The sequence below is a fragment of the Rhinolophus hipposideros genome (assembly GCF_964194185.1).
Source record: "Rhinolophus hipposideros genome assembly, chromosome: 4".
NCBI lineage: Eukaryota > Metazoa > Chordata > Mammalia > Chiroptera > Rhinolophidae > Rhinolophus > Rhinolophus hipposideros.
The window spans coordinates 51,684,797-51,704,114 of NC_138050.1; the positions used below are offsets into that span (position 1 = coordinate 51,684,797).

General features: G+C 45.5%; 1 protein-coding gene across 1 annotated transcript; it reads right to left on the reverse strand.

Moving 5' to 3' along the window:
* Positions 1 to 188: 188 nt before the first annotated feature.
* F10 (coagulation factor X) lies at positions 189 to 17,409 on the reverse strand. Its single transcript, XM_081046139.1, has 8 exons — positions 17,231 to 17,409; positions 14,774 to 14,934; positions 10,326 to 10,350; positions 9,301 to 9,414; positions 7,428 to 7,559; positions 5,056 to 5,306; positions 1,950 to 2,067; positions 189 to 796 (listed from the first exon to the last, which is right to left on the reverse strand). Exons 1-8 carry the CDS (start codon positions 17,298 to 17,300, stop codon positions 234 to 236), a joined length of 1,434 nt encoding a protein of 477 aa, XP_080902265.1. The 5' UTR covers positions 17,301 to 17,409; the 3' UTR covers positions 189 to 233.
* Positions 17,410 to 19,318: the final 1,909 nt, after the last annotated feature.

Here is a 19,318-nt window from a genome sequence, read left to right on the forward strand (position 1 = left end):
GTCCTATAAAGCATAACATTTCCTGAAGCAATCTCCCAACCTGGCAAGGAGCAAAGGCAGGATCTACAGTTCCAAATGAAAATTTCATGTCTCACTATAACAGAACAAGAACAAAATCAGGATAAGGCACTGGCGTTAATCACTGCAGATAGGACACCTATTCCAGGATTCAGCCAGTTCAGAATGGCAACTGTTCAGACAATCACTTTAATGGGGGGAGGCATGGGGACCCCTCACCCACCCTGGGCCTTGGCCTTGGCTTTCATGGACCTATCAATCCACTTGAGGAAGTTGGTGACCTTGGTGTAGACTCCGTACTTCCCTTTCTGTGCACATCCTTCACCCCAGCTGACAATGCCAGTGACAAAATAGGTGTCCTTGAACTGGGTGACATGGGGGCCCCCACTGTCCCCCTGACAGGCGTCCTCGGGCTTGGAGTCGTAGCCAGCACAGAACATGTTTGGGGTGATGGTGAATCTGCTAGACAGCTTGCACGTGTTCCTGTCCACGTAGGGTACCTCCAGCATCTTGAGGGTGGTGGACGTGCGGCCCTTCTCGTGGGTGCGCCCGAAGCCGCTCACGATGCCGGATTTCTGCGTCATGAGCGTCGACTCGGCCCAGTCCTTCTCCGGCAGGCAGGCTGGGGCCACGTTCATGCGGAAGGAGATGGGTGTCTTCAGCTTGAGCACCGCGATGTCAAAGTCATAGGTCTCCCTGACAAACTTGTTGTGCTTTATGATCACCTCCACCTCGTGCACCATCTCGTTGCCTTCTTCCGTTTCCGTGTTCCGATCACCTGGAACATGGTGACAGCACAGTCTGGGCCTGCACACGTGGGTTGCTTTTTAAAAGCAGTTATTTTTTTTCTGATTAAAAAGTTATATATGGTCACTAGAAAATTTGAAATTATATATGGTCACTAGAAAATTAGGAACGCATAAAGAGGTGGATAAAAATGACTTTCAATTTCACTACCCAGAAGCAACCAGTAGTCACATTTTCGTATATAGGTTTAGTACTTCAGCGACTTTCAGTTCATTTGAGGACGGGCATTTCCTGTGTACAGTGTGCCAGGGATACCAGGGAGCTGAAGGTCTTACGATTTAGACCTGCGCTCTCCAGAGGGCTGCCACCAGCCACAGGGGCGACGGGGCACTTAAAATATGACTGGTCTGAACTGAGATGTGCCGTGAGTGTCACGTTTCAGACTTAGAATGAAAAAAGTATTCCAAAGAGCTCAAAAATAGTTTTAACATTTATCACACATTGAAATGATAATATTTTGGGCATATTGGGCTAAATAAGATATATTACTAAAATTAATTTCACTTGTTAACCTTTAAAATGTATAATAGAAAATTTTATGTAACTAGAAAATTAAAATTACATATGTGGGTCACATTTGTGGCTTGCACTGGATTTTCATGGAATAGCTCTAGAATCTGATAGAGAAGGACAGACATTACGAAATCATCCCACAGACAAAAATATGAGAGGCAGAGGGACTCCGTGCTCAGACTGTTGACGGGGTAGGGGTGGAGGGGCTCTGGAAGCCTTCCCAGAGGAAAGGTCACTGAGAGGAAGCACCTCATGCTGGGCTGGGCGTGCAAACCAAGAGCCTCAGGAAGGACCACGTGGGAGGATGGCTGGGCCAGCTCGGGGAAGGCCATGCTGTCCTCCCTTTACCCCTCCTCCTTCTCTTCCCTACCTTCTCATGCTCCTCCCCTAGTCTTCACCCTTCTCCTTCTCCTTGTTCCCCTCCCCCTCCTTCTCCTTCTGCCCCTGCTTTTCCTCCTCCACCTCCTCTGTGAAACTCTTCCCAGCCCTCACCCTGGAGTCTAGTATTTTATCCAGTGTTCCCAGCAAATTTGATCTGTTCCAGTGGTCTCTGAAAATAAGGAAGTGACAGTGGGCCCAGCAGAGCAGCTGAGGGGTGTGGTACCACTTACCTACCCTCACTTTGAATCTCTTGGCTTGGTGGAGACAGTGAGCCGCAGTGAGGATATAGAATTCATTCAGGATGGTGCCTCCGCAGAAGCCCTCGTTCTCCTCGTTGATGAGCAGAGCCTGCAATGAGAATGCCGGAGCCAATTAAATTGAGTGTGACTTTCCAAAAAGAGAAATTTGGAACCTTAAATTCAAGCCTTCCCCTCCATTTCCCCCATTTGGATCAGGACCTCCCCATCCTGAAGCTAGTGTACCCAATTGAGCCTTCCTCTGCTTCCGTCCTCCCCCCTCTGCTGTCCTTTCCTCCAAGAGAACTTGTGGAATCTTTAGACTGAAATGTGAGGCCCAAGCCAGCACACCCGCAGTGCCCATCTGACCACATGGGCTTTGGCCCAACGTGGCCAGTGCTGCAGAACTCCCGACAGCTGGTCACCATGCCTGTTCCTGTGTGTCCCACTGGGGTTCAGGCTGGCATCCTGGCACACTCTCCAAGAGGCAGCTGACAGCTGACCCCACAGCACCTTCCCACATCCTCCCCACCTACTCCTCGATTCTGTGGCACAGATTTGGGCAGCCCCTCACGCCTCTGGTCTTTGCTTCATGTACCAGCCAACGGACTGACTTATTCATTTGCTCCACAGATATTTGTTGAGGCCTTGCTAAGTGCCAAGAGCTAGCTACTGAGTAGGGTTCTGTCACAATTTACCTATGTCTTTCTCTATTTGGAGTATAAAGTCAGGATAAGGAACAACAGAGATTAGTCTTTTATTTCTTCTGGATCTGTCATAGCACTCTCTAAAGTGTTATGCACAGAAAAACAATTTTCACTGTGGTAAAAACCTGTAGTCTATGGGCCTGTGAATTATACCTCAGACCAGGCAGAAGCCAGTCTTTGGAGAAAATGCTTGTCTTAACTGGCCTAACTTCTGGTCTCTAGAACAGTTCAACCATTCAAGCCAATTGCCCACCGCCTATGGAATATCACCAGCATGGTTAATTTCCTTGTAATCCGTGTGGCCACTCCTGGAAGGGATTTCCACCCTGACCTGGCATTTGAAGTGAGGAGTATTCGACCTGGGAATCAGCATTGATGGGACAAGTGAGACGTACCACACACAATTCTCTTATTTTCCCTTCCTTCCCAAAGAACCAGGCTTGCAAATCCAGAGAAGGAGCATTTTTTGTTTTTCCTTTCCCTAGGGAATTCCACATCCTCTAAGCAACAGTTATTGGCTGAAGATATGTGTAGGTTAATAAAACAATTAACATCAAGTTCTAAAAGAATCCTTGAAAATGTTTCTGACTAATATGTGGTACAGAGGCTCCTTGACTTACGATGGGGTCACGTTTCAACAAATCCATCCTAAGTTGACAATATCTTAAGTCAAAAATGCATTTTGTACACCTAACCTACTTAGCACCATATTAATAGCTTAGCCTAGCCGACCTTAAACGTGCTCAGAACACAATAGCCAAAAACACCGGCAACACAGGCCACTGGAGAGTATCAGTTGTCTACCCTCCTGATGACATGGCTGACGGGGGGCTGCAGCTCCCTCCAGCATCACGAGAGTGTGTCTTACCACATGCCGTTAGCCCAGGAAAGATCAATGTGTATCACTTTTGCACCACTGTCTAAAAAGTGTAACTTGAACCACTGTAAGTTGGGGACTGTCTCTACTAACGTTTTGGTGTTTTGTTGTTTTTTTGCATAACTTATCTACTCGTAATCCAACTTGGGTGATGAGTGAGGGAGAGGCAGTCTTTCTAAGACTTGGACACCATGCTCTTCCTAAAGATGGAGATGAGGCAACCTGCTAAGACTGAAACCAGGAGAACAAGAATCACAAATCCCTACAGACTCGCTAAGGGACCCTTTGGAGGAACTTTCCGCCAGAGTGCCCTTCCCTGTCCTCTCCTCCGGTGGAGCTCCATCTAAAGCCACTGGCAGAGCTCCAGTCAGACACCTCTGCCCTGTGGGGAGCCTGTCCTGCGCATCCCTGTGGAACTTCATTATAATCCCACCGGCACCACTTCCGTGGCCTTTATCACACATCAACTTGAATTGTGGTCATTTGGGTGCATTTCACTGTCCTTTCTAGATCTAAATATCTACAGGTCAGAGAAGTAGCTCTGATGGTTTCATGGCCTACATTCACAACCCCCAATTCTGTGCCTGACATACAAGTTTTCCATAAATATGTATTAGATGACCAGACGTTGAAATGTCCTTCCCTTGGGCTCTTGATAATTCAGGCAAATGCATATCTGTCCTGTAGCTTGGAGGTGAAGGGTGAGCTGAGGTATAACTTTCTAAAAGTTATAGCAGCTTTGGGATTTTTGCTTATAGGAGAAGCTGTTTTGGCTTTGGACACTAAAAACTTTAAAAGTCCAAGTTAGCCTGGCCAGATAAAATAGAGGACATCCATTTAAATTTGAATCAAATAAATAGCAAATAATTGTTAGTATAAGTATGTCCCATGTAATATCTGGGATATACTTATGTTAAAAATTATTCATTATTTATCTGAAATTCAAATTTAAGTGGATGTCTTGTGTTTTTATTTGCTAAATCTGGCAGCCTTAGTCCAAGTCAACAATGAAAGAGTGATTTTTGTTTTTTTTTTACCTTTGAAAACTAATGATAGTTTTCTAAAAGGTACTGTCTGTCTGCCTCATTAGGATTTAGGTGTTTGAGTAAAAAAAATTACCAAAGTAGAAATGAAACAAGGAGAGTGAATCTTTCTGCCTCCAGACAAACAGAAGAGCAATCAAAGGCCTCACCCACCATTTGGGGAGAGGTCCTCTCCCTGCTGACCCGAACCTGCAGCCTAAACTGGCGCCTCATCTCTCCTTCCACTGTAGGTAGAGGTTTTAGGACTCAAATCCTCTGCACACAGATGAGAATGGGTAGTGGGGGTGGGGGTGGGGGACGAGGGCCCAGCCTCCTCTCATCTCAGGCTCCTTGAGCACTGGAGCTCAAATCCTGCTGAGGGACCACATGAGAGGGGCCACATCGATGGCCTTGGCCTCAATGGCTGTACCGGCAGTGCCCAGCAAGGATAGGTCCCCCATCCAGTGAACTCCCTAAGTGTGCTCAGCAGTTACCTGCCAGGGACACTCGCCATCCTTGCAGTCCCTCCCGCCGACTATCCGGGTGAGGCTGCTCTCATCCTCTGTAGGGCTCCTCTCTGTGTTGGTGAAGTTTAGTAGATGGAAAGGATTCTTGGTGGGAGTCAGGTCTTCAGTGTCATACTCCTCCAGCACGACGGTTTCAGGGGAATCCTCACTGGTGTGGGAGGCCGGAGCCACTGACCTCTTCCAACGTCCCTGAGTGAGTTTCCCACAGGGAAAAAGCTCTGAAAGAGAAAACAAAGCAAAACCGAAAAATGGCATGGGCCAGTCAGGGAGGCTGGAGAGAGGGTCTAGCCCTCACCGTAATGGGGTGAAACAGCCTTGAAAAATGCAGGTGAGGGAGAGTGAAAAGTGGGCTTGGGAACTGGAAAAGGGTGTGAGAAAATTTTGGGGTACGGAGTGCTCTATTTCTTGGTGGGGGTTGGGTTACAAGGTGGGTGCAATTATCACAATGCAGGGAATGTGCACTTCGTATCGGTGCACCCCACTGTGGATCAACTCTACCTACATGACCGTGCTGTGGACACTGACCTGTGGGGCTGACCAGTAGCTGAAGCATCGAAGGGCATATCTGCAATCTACTTGGAAATGCATCAAAATAATAAGGTGGCTTGTGGATGGACAGAGGACACATGTGGGACAGACAGGTGATGAAGCAAGTACAGTGAGCTGTTCATGGTAGAACGCAGGTGGGGGCATATGGGTGCTGTCAAATCCCGTCAACCCTGCTGTGTGTTTGAAACATTTCTTAGTAAAAATTTTTTTTTGGGTGGGGGAAGTGTTCTGGGCAAAAGAGACAATATGTGGAAACAGTCTGAGGCATAATCAGGAGTACTGTGACATGGCTTTGAACGATAATGTCTAAAAAAATGACAGCTATCCTCAAAAGCACCAAGCTCAGGGGAGATGGCAGTAAACATGAGAAAGCTTCCTTTCTGTAGTATCAACTAGGGAACTGGGGCAGAAAGGGGGCAAAACAGGACAGAGGAAGGGAGAGGTGTGGAGGACCCAAGAGAAGAGAGACAGGAAAATGGCAGATCTGAAAATGGATGGCTTCTCTCTGCGGCCTTGTGTTTTTCTAAGATCAGATAAGCAAAACTTAGTTTGTTTTAGTGTTGCATGTGCTCCTGCAGGACCTCAAGGGCCCCCTACTTCCACCCCCCTCCACCCCATCGCCCCAGTAGACTCTTAGTGAATGTGTTAGCTGGAGATAAAGATTTCTTCACCCTACGGTTTGCTAGTTCTGGGTTAACATTTGTAATCACTGCCCTTTGACATTCTGAATTAGGAAGTAGTTTACTTAATTTTATTTTCAAACACACTTTATTTTAAATTGATTTGTGATTATTCCTGGAATTAAAAAATATTTGCATGCATGTCATGAGTCTACCCCCATTTTTGAACCAGCTTAAATTTAAAGTCTCATTACCAATGGAAATGGAAATGACAGTCTTTTTGCTAGTTGAGAGTGTTAATATTACATAATTACAGTCATCCTGGAATGTTCCCACTTCCTGGAGCAGCTCAGGACTCTGCGTTTCTACTCCCTACCCCACCCCCATGATGCCATAGCTGTTGGCCAGTCAGGGGACCACTCTTTGAGGAGTAAGTTGGGGTTACTGTGAGAAGTAGATTAAGTTAAAAAAAAAAACACAGAAGTGGCCTCTCAGAACTTCTGGCCAGAGGTCAGCTTCGCAGCACAGGAGGGACTTCCTACAATGTATGAGACCAGGGCTCTCCCAAGCCAGGGACCTGGTCCTTCACTCAGCCCCTTGGTAGCTCATGCCCCCTATGAGCTTTTAGGCCACACTCACGGCATCTGGATTGTATTGAGGAAAAGAAAAAATAAACTGTATAAACACTGGGGCCCACACAACCTAAATCGGTTCTTGAGGGTCCTCGGTTCCCCTTCTGGCCCCTGCAACCTATCCCCACCTCCAAAGCTCCAACAGTCGGGCCTGCGCTGCCCCTTACCGGCTTGCATTCTTGCCTTCGTCCACTGTGACTCCTAGCCTCCCAAGCTCTCCACCCTTCCCAGGAAACGAAACACGCCTTCCCCGCACTCATTACGTAGTCACTTAGGGTTTGCTATGAGCCAGGCACTGAGCAAAGCGCCCTCCATGAATCATCCCCTTACATTTTCACATTCACTAAGCAGTTAGGTAATACTGTTCCCACTTTTCAGATGGCTGACAAAAATAGTGCGTCTGTTTCCAAACCTCAGGGCCCACCTAGGATGCTCCAGGTGTCCCTCTCACCAGCACTGGCATATGCCTCACTGGCCTGGAAACGGCTGGCCTCTCTGGCTCAGAGAACCTGCTAGGGTGTCTCCATGTTCCTCCTACCTGTGGAGATGCAGGACTTGCCATTGTCACCCAGAATGTAGCCTCTGGCACAGGAACACACCACAGAACTCTGCTCTTCGCTGCAGAACTGGTCACAGTCCCCATTGTCAAGGCTGCAGAATTTTCGTGTGGCTGTGGAAGAAGCATGTTGGTTCTCAGGACAGGCAGGGGACAGTGAGGCTGTGGCTTGCTGGGAGGAAGGATAGCAACACCAGGGGGATATAGACCCACCAGTCAGCCCCACAGAGAGCCACGTGGCTCGAGCAAAGGGCCAGAGCCAGGTGGCTGATACCCATCAGCTGGTACCAGTGCAAATGAGACAGGCTGCCCAAAGCAGGCTGGAGGGGTGAGGGGACCATGCCTCTATGTGTGCTCTTGTCACTGCCCCGCTGCCTCCCCAGACTATCTGGGGAAACCATGGCATGCACTCAGTGAGAGCTGAGCGTCTGCAGGCCCTGGGCGTCAGACTTCTAGAAGGTCCTGAAGTAACCTGAGCATGCCCAGGTAGGCCTTGGAGACAGGGAGGGTCTCAAGTTCAGCCTTAAAAAGGCACATGGGTGCTGACCGCCATGGATGGGCCTCCTGCAGGAGGGTGGGCTCTGGGGCTAGTTACTAAGGCAGAGCCTGGCAGAGTGGCCACATGCCTATCCACTGTGAGGCTACAGGATTCCATGTGGAATAAGGGCCTCAGAGAATGGCGTCCAGGCTCCGGTGTAGCAGGAAGGAGAAACAGGCAGCGCACATCCTGGGGTCAGGCCAACTCAAGTTCCAAGCTGGACCTCCCATCACTTATTGTGTGATTTGAGCAAGTTATTTAAACCCATGGGCCTCAGTTTCTTCTTTTGTAAAGTGGTAGAGGTCACACCACCTGACAGGATAACCTCAGAGGTCATATGAAGCTCTTGGCATAGCGCTCCCTCGGCCAAGGTCAGTTTTCCAGACCTCAAGGCCAGGCTGGGCTCATCCCTCACAGTTCAACAGCTCTGACTAAGCCAGAATCACCCACCTGCTTCCAGTATACACTGAACATCAAATTCTAAACTCACATCACGTGATGCCATATTGGCAATTTACACTCCACATTTGGGTTTTGATGGAAAAATATTACAGTGCAAAGATCAACACTGATGGAACTTTAGAAAACATTCACAATGGCTCTGGGGTCAGCCGAAAGGTGTGCAGGGGTGGCAGCTCTGGACTTGGGATGGATGGTGCATAATTGATATTCCCATCAGGGAAAATTCCAAACAGTCCAATCCAAGAGTACATTCTAAATATTATAAATTAAGTAACTTAAAAGAAATGCAAATCTTTCTCTTTAACAAAAACTGGTCTAATACTAACCTAATTTTTATTTAAAAATTAATCACAATATTAGGAAAACTTTCAGTGACCTTTCCATGCAGAAATAATTAAATGTATCAAATTCTTATAATTGGACAATCCCCGATATTTAGTATTGACATTTGCACTAACACACATAAGTGAAAAGTAGTGATTTAGAACCATTGCCTTGGACCACAGGAATGTAAGTAACGACAATGAGGGGTACATTCTACTCCAATAAGTAACAGTCAGTTTTCGTTTCTATGTTAATGGGCCACACTCTTTACTAATGTTCCATAGCCTCTCTCAGAGGAACAGACAAGTAACTGTGTGTCTCATTGTACTTCAAAACTGAGTGGATTTTAGTACACAGTTAGGCTTTTACTGATTCTTGTTTTTTCTCTTATTACAGTGGTACATCACAGTGGAGCTCAGAGCCTAAGTCAGAAGTGATGTGAGACTTGGGCATGTTAGCTTCTTCCCTATTTCCCACCTTTGATTCTTCAGATAACTCTGACTTGAAGGTACACCAAGAAGAGGAACTCACTTAATTCACAGTTTTTGCCTTCATATCCTTCTGAACAGGTGCACGTGTATTCCCCGAGGCCGTCTTTACACATGCCCTGATTCTGGCAAGGATTGCTTTCACATTGGTCTCCATCTGCAAAGAAAAGATTTGGAAACTAAAGCTTGCAGGCAATTTCCATCATCACAAAAATGACTTTGCTGTGTTGATCTTGGCACACATTTTTCAGATAACTTGAGTGAACTTGGAATTCTTCCTGTTTCCCTGTAAACAATTCCTCCTACCTGAACTTCATTTTATTCCCACTTTTTGTGGCTATGTGTACGTGATGCCCTTATCTAACTGGATCATTGACTGACCTTTCCAATTTTTGCTGAAATGTTTGACAGTGTTTTAACATCAAAGTGAGGAGCTCTGAGCTGATGAGTACGTGGGATCAGCTGGAAGGAAGGAAGATATGTGCTTGCCTGACACTTATTTCTGGGCTTAGCATTGACAAGAGGAATGTTAGGATTCCTCTTTCCAAATGCTCTCAGAGACTACTGTCTGTCACTAACATGGGACTTCACATTTCTTCGTGCATTTGAGCAATCTAATTTAGAGATAAGTTCAGTTGTGAGAAATCTGAATACTGTTAGTAGAATGAAACATAAGTGATAATTAATACCATTTCAGATGTGATCAGCATTAAATCAAGATGGTTACCTTATTAGAGGACCCAATCTATTAGACGCTATATTTTGTTTCTAGTTAATATATTTGGATTAAAAAGATTATCATCAAATTTGGTATCCTCAAATGAGAATGAACCGATTTAAATCTATATTTAAGTAAGCAACAAAACCAGAATTAATATAAAGTTATAAAAATCTATTTTACAATAAATGTTATGAAAACACTCAGAGGGGAGAAGTATTAAATAAGATTTAACAGGAGCAGAAATGATATTCAAGAAACATTTTCAAAATTCAAATACAATCTCTCCCAATTTAAATATCCTAATGATGAATACCTCTCACTTAAGATTAAAGTAGAAAACATCTCACCTTTGTATTTATTCCAGAATTCATTCTAAAAGGGAAAAAAATTTTAAAAATGCATTAGAACTTTACACCAATAACAACCATAATCTAGTAACTCAACCTGAAGATGCTATTTTCCAAACAGAGCTCATTTTCTGGAACAAATTGCTCTAGAACTATTCAATCTAAAAGGAAAGTTTTTCAGATTTTCTGCATCTATAGTGGCTTTAATCATCTGAAATGTACCACTTCTATTGAATATTAAGAATTTAAAGTTAATCATCAAGAAATGGATTGTACCAAAAATGGTTTGTTCTGTTTGCTACCCCAAGCTGACCAATGAATGGTTTTCACTTGAGATACTTGGGTCAAAGATTCAGTAAAAGATTGGATGCTTGGTGAATAATCATTATGGTAATTTTAAAAGTGGCAATTAGTACTTAGCTTAAAATAAGGCGTCAAGAGCTTATATTACACTACAAAATGTTGATAGTCTTAAAAAAATTTTTTTTTGCTGTCTATAGTAGGTTAAATATTGTCCCTCTCCCACCCCCCAAGTTCAGGTGCACCCTCAGAATATGACCTTAATTGGTAGTAGGGTCTTTGCAGATGTAATTGAAATAGGATTGAGATGAGATCATACTAGATTAGGGTGGGTCCTAAGTCAGTGAGAATGTGCTTATAATAGACAGAAATGGATGCACAGAGACACGCAGAGAGAAGGTCATATGAAGATGGAAACAGAGATTGGAGTGATGCGTCTACAAGCCAAGGAATGTCAAGGATTGCTGGCGGCCACCAGAAGCTAAGAAAGAGGCCTGGTACATGTTCTCCCTCAGATCTTCTAAAGGAAACCAACCCGGGGACAATTGGACGTCAAACTTTTGGTCCCCAGAACTGTGAGAAAATAAATTTCTGTTATTTTAAGGAAACCAGTTTGTGGTTTTATTTTGCTCTTTTTTTTTTTGTTTGGTATCTTAATGTGGAAGCTTAGATTATCAATTTGAGACATTTCTTCTTTTCCAATGGAAACATTTAATGCTGTAAATTTCCCTATAAGTGTTATTTTAGCTGCAGCTCACAGATTTTATGTGTAGTATATTCATTTTTGTTCAGTTGAAAATATTTTTTAACTTCCCTTGAGACTTCTTCTTTGACCTACAGATTATTTAGAAGTGTATTTGTTTAATTTCCATATACTTGGAAATTTTTCTGTTATTGATTTTTGGTTGCTTTCATTATGATCAGATAAAATATTTTGTATAATTTCAGTCTTTTAAGTTTGTTAAGGTATTTTTATGTGACACAGGATATGGTCTATCTTGTGGAAAATTCCATGGGTGGTTAGAAAGAAATTGTATTCTGGTGTTGTTGAGAATCTGTAAATATCAATTAGATTCAGGTCAAGTGTTAGCTGAAGAACTAGAGGAGAAAAAATGATAAACACAATTATATGGCACTTTGAATTCTAGTCTTCTTCAATATACTGCTGCTATTGACCTTTCAGGATCCTCAAATAGCTGCTCCATACATTCTATACAAGTTTTGTAGCTGCATTCATTGGAGAGACAGGGTGGAGTGTGCTTTCTCCATATTACTTGAAACTTCAACTTGTAGGTAAACTTTGATCCAGTAATCCTTCTCTGGAGCAGCTATTCTTAGAAGATAATCCAGAAGAAATCTATGTGTTTTCATAATAGCAATATAAAATAATGTACATGGATAAAACATGAAAGAGTAAATGTGTCCATACAATAAGATATAAATTAACTCTTTAAAATTATAAGTATGGTAGCTATATAGAAGTAAGGAAGAATGTTTGGGAAATGATGCTGAAAAAAAAAAGATAGAACATGAACTTGGATTGGCATTAAAATTGCTTTTATTATTTTAAAAAACTATGTATGTATATGGGAATTAAAGGGACATTTAAAAATGAACATAGTTCTTGAAATTATGAATAACTTTTTAGAAGAGAATAATCATTTATTTGGTAACAAGGAGTAAAAATGAATTCTCAATTCCTCTTCTTTCTTTTGGTGGCTGAAGTGAACAGTAGTAGTCAAATGGATAGAAACAGGAATTCTTTTGCAGACCTTGATATTTTGCAGAAGTGCAAAGATGCCTGAGTCACCCAACTTACAGTCACTGTTTTCTAGCCAGAAGTGCCAACTGTTGTGCTCTCCAGTGCATTAGTGGTTGCTATGTTCTCCTCATTTTCAGGATTCATGGCAGGAAACAGAAGAACTTTTTTGACTTTACTGGCGTCTGTGAGAAACATGGTGATGTAATTGATGTCCATGCCACAGCCAGCTGTGGGTATTCCATGGAAGTATAAAACTTTTCATCTATGCACACGGCCTCCTCATTATCAGCAGCTTTGGCCTGTTCTTTAAAAAACTGCTTGCTGCTTCATGGAACTATTTACCTCACTGGAGGCACTGCACACTTCCTTCTTCACTACAAATAGCTCAGAGTATTCAGAGTGGTCCATTTGGCCAAAGTTCTCATTATCTGTGGGTGATCACAGGTGAATGTGGGACTGATGCAAGCCACTTTCTGGAACTTTCTGACAAGCTTATCAAAGAGTCTGGCTGTGGTCCGAGGTGGAAGACACTCAATAGCTTTTGCCACACAGATATTATCAAGAAATATTTTAGTTTCTTCAGTTCTGAAAGGTTAGTTTTCTTGCAGCTTCTGGCAGGTTAGTTTCTCCCAGGGCTTTGTCAAGTTCTTCTACCACGCTGACTCTCTGGAAAGGTTGGGTGTAGTGAATCTCACGGGTTTGGCCTTCTGGGCCATTTGGATGGTAGGTGATCTTGTAACAGTCTATTATGCTTTACCATCCCTGATATAATCTCCATGATTTCATGAGATCATAATAATCTGCAGAGGCCATGTAAAAATTCACAGGTGGTGAATTAAAGTCAAATCATCTGGAACTGGTGTTCAATTTCACAAACCTGGTCAAATCCACTGACGCCCGGCATCTTATGGTAGCATTCTAGAGTAATTCTTATGTATAAATTCATGTCCAACTCACTGTGGTAGGCGATGAAAAGCTTGGCCACAGCTCCCCTTGAGATAAAATTCATCATGGGAATTTCAATGTCTAGTAATCCTAACTTATCCAAGAAACTTCGTATATATGTGAGGCTCTTAGTGTGGATGATAAATTTCTTCCTCACAAAGTGATTCAGGTTCAAGCCCAAGTATCTCCAATGATATGTTTCCTTGCCTTTGAGGCCAAAGTGAGAATGAAGTGACATATGTGAGCAAGGAGGCATCAGTGTGGTTTTGTGGAGAATGATGTTCAGCAGATCCTTCTTGGTTTGTCCAGGATTCTCCTGAACTCCAATTATGTCTCCCTGAGACAGTCTGTTATCCATACGAATAAATTCTTCTGATTTAAATTCCTGGGATTGACCATGACTTGCAACTTGACCTGTCTTCGAAGAGCAGAGAAGACGAGCTTTCCCCAGAAGCTCTTATGGCGTGGGTCTTATCTGCCGCCTTTAAGACGATGTTAGTCAGGTGGTCTTTCGGGTGCAAAGAGGAGCTTATGCGCTGCGGGTCTCCCCAGTGCCCAGCATCTGGTAGACACTCCACTGCAGTCCTGCAGTGTGGACGGGGGTCCACTGTCATTAGTGTGGTAGTGACAGCAGTAGCCTGGTCAAGCTGTCCCTGGCAGAGCTCCTGCTTAGTCTCCTCTGTTCTTCTCAGCTTATAGGCATCATCTGCTCAGTTTTGCCCAGTTTCAGCTGGCCACCATCCACTACCACCTCACCTCTGCATAGCAACCATCTTTCCCAAGAGCCCGTTGCAAGGTGAACCAAGCTCATTGACGACTTTCAGGGCAGGGACAAAGGCCTCACCTATGCCAGGGTGAGGGGACTAGTGCCTTTGGAGTTGCCCTTGTTGCTGCTGCATGGGCATGGTATTGGGCCTCGTGGCCCAGCATCTGTGGTGTCTGCATGCCAGGCACTCTCAGGGGTGCAACTCAGGTGCCCGATGTCAAATGGTGGTGGCCATGGATTTGAGAAAAAATCCAGTGAGCCAAATGTCTCTGTGTGCATGGCACAGACCAGGGAGGCGTTGGCCTAGGCCGTGAATAATTTTTAAATAAACTTTTCATGTTTTAGAATTGATTTAACAATACCTTCAGAAGTTCTCATAACTCTTGTAACTGATTTTGGGCCACAGTTCCTCTCAGTTTTCCCACCCATGAAACAAGTTGATGTGCCTCACCTGGTAGGTGAGGAGACAGGAATGAATACTGTTGCAAGCGGTAGAAGGACCCAGAGTCTCCACACCTGGCTGCTCTCTCCTTCCAGCAGAGGCCACAGCACAGAAGGGCAGACCGGCCCGGGCTACACTGACAGCCTCCAGTAGAGGGGTAACCAGGGCCAGCCAACATCCCTTTCGGGCTCAGCATAGTGCAGAACTGGTCTCCCTGTCTCACCAACCCTTACCGTCTTCTCGGTGTTCTCAAAGACTTCTCGGGCCTCTTCATAGGAACAAGTCTCTTCCAAACATTCTCTTTCAAGGTTTCCTTTCTTCATCTCTTCTAGAAATGAATTTGCCCTCCGGAACCTCTCCAGGACAGTATTGGCACGTTCCCGGTTAATGAACACTAGAACACAAGGAAGAAAACAAAGTTGAAAGTACCTGAAAACTCTCCTTCCTCATGCGCAAAGGCAGCTGGGAAGGAAATGCCCATCTCCCTCACAACTACTCCAGTTACAGTACAAGACGTCTATTCTAGAGCCCACACATCCTTCTCTTGAGAAGTAAACACACCCTATCCAAACAACTCACCAGCCTCCCTGCACATTCACACCCAGCTTTACATGGACAATCCCAACACTCTTTCTTAAACTTCCCCTTCTCAGAGTGGTTCCAGGTCACTGTCACCTTCCCTCCCTCAGGCTACTCCCCTCTGAGCTTTGGCTCAGGCTGTACCTCTCCACTTCCAGCCCCATCCTGAACCCCAGCCTTCAAGGTCTCAGCTGAGTTAAGTGGGGAGTTGTGGTAACTGTTTTGATCACAATCTACAATGAAAAGTATGATTTATACATAAAGTCCCAGGACAAACATCAGCACAATTGAAACAAAATTTCAAGAAATAGTACTTACTACTATTTTCTATGAAATGGCACTTATAAAATTTTCTACTTGATTCTGTTCTATTTCAGTCTTAAAAAACCCACCAAATTGATTTCATGACTCACAAATGAGTCATGCTCTGCCAATGAAAATGGCTTGGATCAGAGAATCTCTGGGTCCTCCTTACAGTGTGTATCTGCAGCTGAATTGTCCCTGCCTCTCTAGTTGAGTCTTATTTGTCTTTCACTCACCCTCTCCTTTTCTTGTTTTCATTGTGATATGGGAGACCCTCACATTCTTTTCTTCCCCCTCTGCACATCTCTCTTTATCTTTTTATTTTAAAACTTTTATTTATCTTAAGTGTGTTTTTCCAGGACCCATCAGTTCCGAGTCAAGTAGTTGTTTCAATCTAGTTGTGGAGGGCACAGCTCATAGTGGCCCCTGTGGGGATCGAACCGGCAACCTTGTTGTTAAGAGCACCATGCTCTAACCAGCTGAGCTAATGGCCACCCCTTCTCTCTATCTTTTCTCCATTGAAGAATTTAGAGGCTCACCATTATAGAAGACTCCCAAATTGCTATTTCATCCTGGGCTCTCTGTTTTCAACTCTCTCACCATGATTCATGTCTCTCCTCATCTCAGAACTCTAAATCCCCATGTCCCACACTAAAAAAACAGGATTGCAGAATCAAGGAGACTTGAGTTTCAAATACGTCTTGGTCACCTACTACTTAATATTGACAAATGGAAATTACCATACATACTTACTTCTTAGAATTGTTTTAAAGATTGTATACAATTCCTAGTGTTCAGTTTGGTACACATTAGGTGCTCAATAAAGGTTAGCTTCATTCCTACTTCAAATTACTTTCTCAAATTTCCCATTTCTTTATTATCCTAACAGTGCCAGGTTCAATCTTGTAATTTGTGGGCCCCTCCCTCACTACTCCAAATATCTGCTCTACTATCAAGCACTTGTTTTGAAATAGAACCCACACATCAGTTTCTCCCCTTCGTCATTCCCCTACGTGAAGGTCCCCAACGACCTTCATCATTCCCCTGTTCTGTTTTCTTCTCTCTCTTTTTTACTGTTTACCACTTTCTCATCTCCTGCACACCTGAGTCCCCTCTATCTGCTCCTCAGTGCTCCTGTCCTTGCACTTGACCCAGGAAGCAGACAAGCCCCAGCGTCCCTCTAGGAGTAATGCCACCACCTCTGCTTTCTCTTCTGGCTTTGCTCTGCTTCTCCCTTTTCTGAATTTTTTCTCTCTGGTCAAGCCCTGGAGATCTGAAAGGTCCAGAGACGCCCATGTGTCCAGTCTTGAGTTGGTGAGCCCTTCACCCTGGCTGAGCCAGTCTGAGGTTGGTGACACCAGCTTTTCCCTTGTTCTCTGCCCTGCCATGGAAATTCATCTCTGCTTGTGACCCCTTTGCTCTCCTCTCTCTCCACTCACTTTGGCAGAGGAGGGGGGACTTCTCTTTATCTCTGCCTGCCACCTCCCTCTCTCTCTTTTGCCTCTCTGTCTTCGGTCTCCGTTTCTCTGTTTTTGTCTATCTCTGTCTCTGTCTCTCTCCCTCTTTCTCTGTGCATGTGTTTTTATCTGTCTTTGTGACCTCTGACCCGCTGACTCTCCACCCACAGGGAGGCACCCCTGGCCTTAAGCTACCCGTGGCTGAGACCACCAAGCCCAGCTGCCTCATGCTAGCCTTTGACGTGGGACGGACACCCACCAACCAGATTCAAGGGCATTGCTCTGCCTCCTCACCCTTCCTCCTCTTCCCCGGGGGCCACCTCTGCAGTCTGCAGGTTGAGGGTCACTTACCACTTTCCCCTGGCAATGGGAGGCTGGCCACGGAGGCGCTGAACAGAATGAAGTACAGCAGGCCCGCCATGGTGTGGCCGAGGACAGCGTCTCTGTTCCAGCTGGGACAGGCCTCTGGGGCAAGGTTCACTCACCTTGGCTCGAGGGTGGCTGGTTGTCCTGCTTATCACAGCCTCTTGATTGGAGCCTGGGCCTGCCGAGGGGTGGGGGCAAGTTATTGTGCTGGGGCATTGTCACCTGGCCTGTAGCCCTGGGGATGTCTCTACCAAACCTCATTCTCCTCAGTAACCATATCCAGGGGAAACTGCTGCAGGGATAGGAATTTTTTTGTTCTAAGAGACTAAAAAACGTCATTTTATTTCAGACATTTATGTGTAGCTCTCATTTCATCCTTACCATGATAAAGGCTAATTATCATTGCTCCATCTTTTCTCTAGATCCGAAAACGGAGGTTTAGAGAGAGGTGAAGCATCTGTGGTACAATTGGGATTTGAACCCAGGACTTTTTGCCCCAGTGTCCTGCCTTTCTTTGGGTCTAAAATGGTCCTTCCGCTCAAAAGCCTCTCTCTCCAGGTAGTGTCAGGTGTGGTCCCGCAAAGGGTCTTCAGCACAGAGGGCCCTGGTGCCTGCACTTCACCTGCAGAGGCTCCCATGCAGAGGCTCCTAGAAGCAGAGTGTATCTTGTGACGCTTCCATGCCACATGGCTCCTACACCTACTTCTGGGAGGCTGTCTCTTGGCTGGCGTGCCTAAGGGGATTGCTGTGCCGGAGCCCCTGCGTGATCTGTTGCCCACAGGAAAGGCTAGCCCGCAGTTGGGAGGGGCTGTGCCAGGAGAAGCTGCTGGGTGCACCATAGAGGCACATGGCTTAGCCTGACACGACCACCTCACATACCCCTTCTGAGGGCCAGGTTGGGGGCTGGGGAGAATGAGCCCTGAGTCAGAGGCCTCACGGTGACGTCCATTTCTCACTTATGTGAAGCTCAGCACAGGTCATCCAGGAGAGAACATGGAGGGTGGCGTGGTGCCTGAGGCCCAGGATTGGAGGCAGCTTCAGCATCCAGCCCTCTCCCATGGCTCTCATTCTCTACTCCTCTCATGTAGGGCCAAGAACTATGGAGGGCACTGTGTCCCGGGGATATGGAAGTCTCACGATTTGGCTGTCATCCCAGGGAGATTCCAGATCTCAAAGTTGTGTGTCTTTACAACAAATGGTAAATGCCAGGGAAGGGCAAATCATCTCAGGTCACCAGAAGCAGACTGCCCCCTTGGCAGCCAGGCTGGGAGGGAGGTGTGCGTGCTACACAGAGGGTACACACCAGGTCCAGGCTGCTCTCCCAGCCTGGAAACCTCCTCAAGGCGTCAGGCGTGGGGATGCAGCCTGAGCTCTTGGCTGACCAAGGTCTCTGCAGCCAGACTCCAGGTTCTGGAGGAAAAGTCTTCAGAACCCCCTGGCAAGATGAATACTTCATTGAGAGAGACAGAAAAAGACTGCACTCTATCCCACAGCACCCATCACCCAGGACTGATTCTGCATGTGGTGACTGATTATTATCCAAGGCCCATGGTCACTTGGATATAAGCACCATTCTCTAGCTTGTTTGTTGCTCTGTCTCTAGTACCTGGAGGAATGTCTGACACACAGTAGATGCTCAAAAAACACCAACAGATTGAGTGAATCAGTGTGGTCCCCAAATGCTCCTGCTCTGGGGGCTGAGGCCAGGGTGGTCTTTATCTGGGGGTGGTCACTGTGATGTGCAGAGCCTGGTCCTCAGGGATAACCCACAGTTGGTTTCCTGGGCCTGTCTCACCTGGTCAATTTGTGCTGTGATGATGTCTCTGGGCACGTTTAGCATGTGGGAGAAGGTCCTATTCTGTGTGAGTCCCTGCCTCTCCCCAGCCCCTGGTGAGTGGGAAACGATCTGAGTTCCACTCAAAGAAAGATGGACATGATCCCTCACGGTCCATCAGGACAATATCAAGTATTGTCCTGATGTCACCTGCACCCATGTTTACAAACAGCTCTGTGAGGTAGGGGCCTGAGTGCCATTGATAGCTGGGGAAACTGAGGCAGAGCCAGTGATGCACA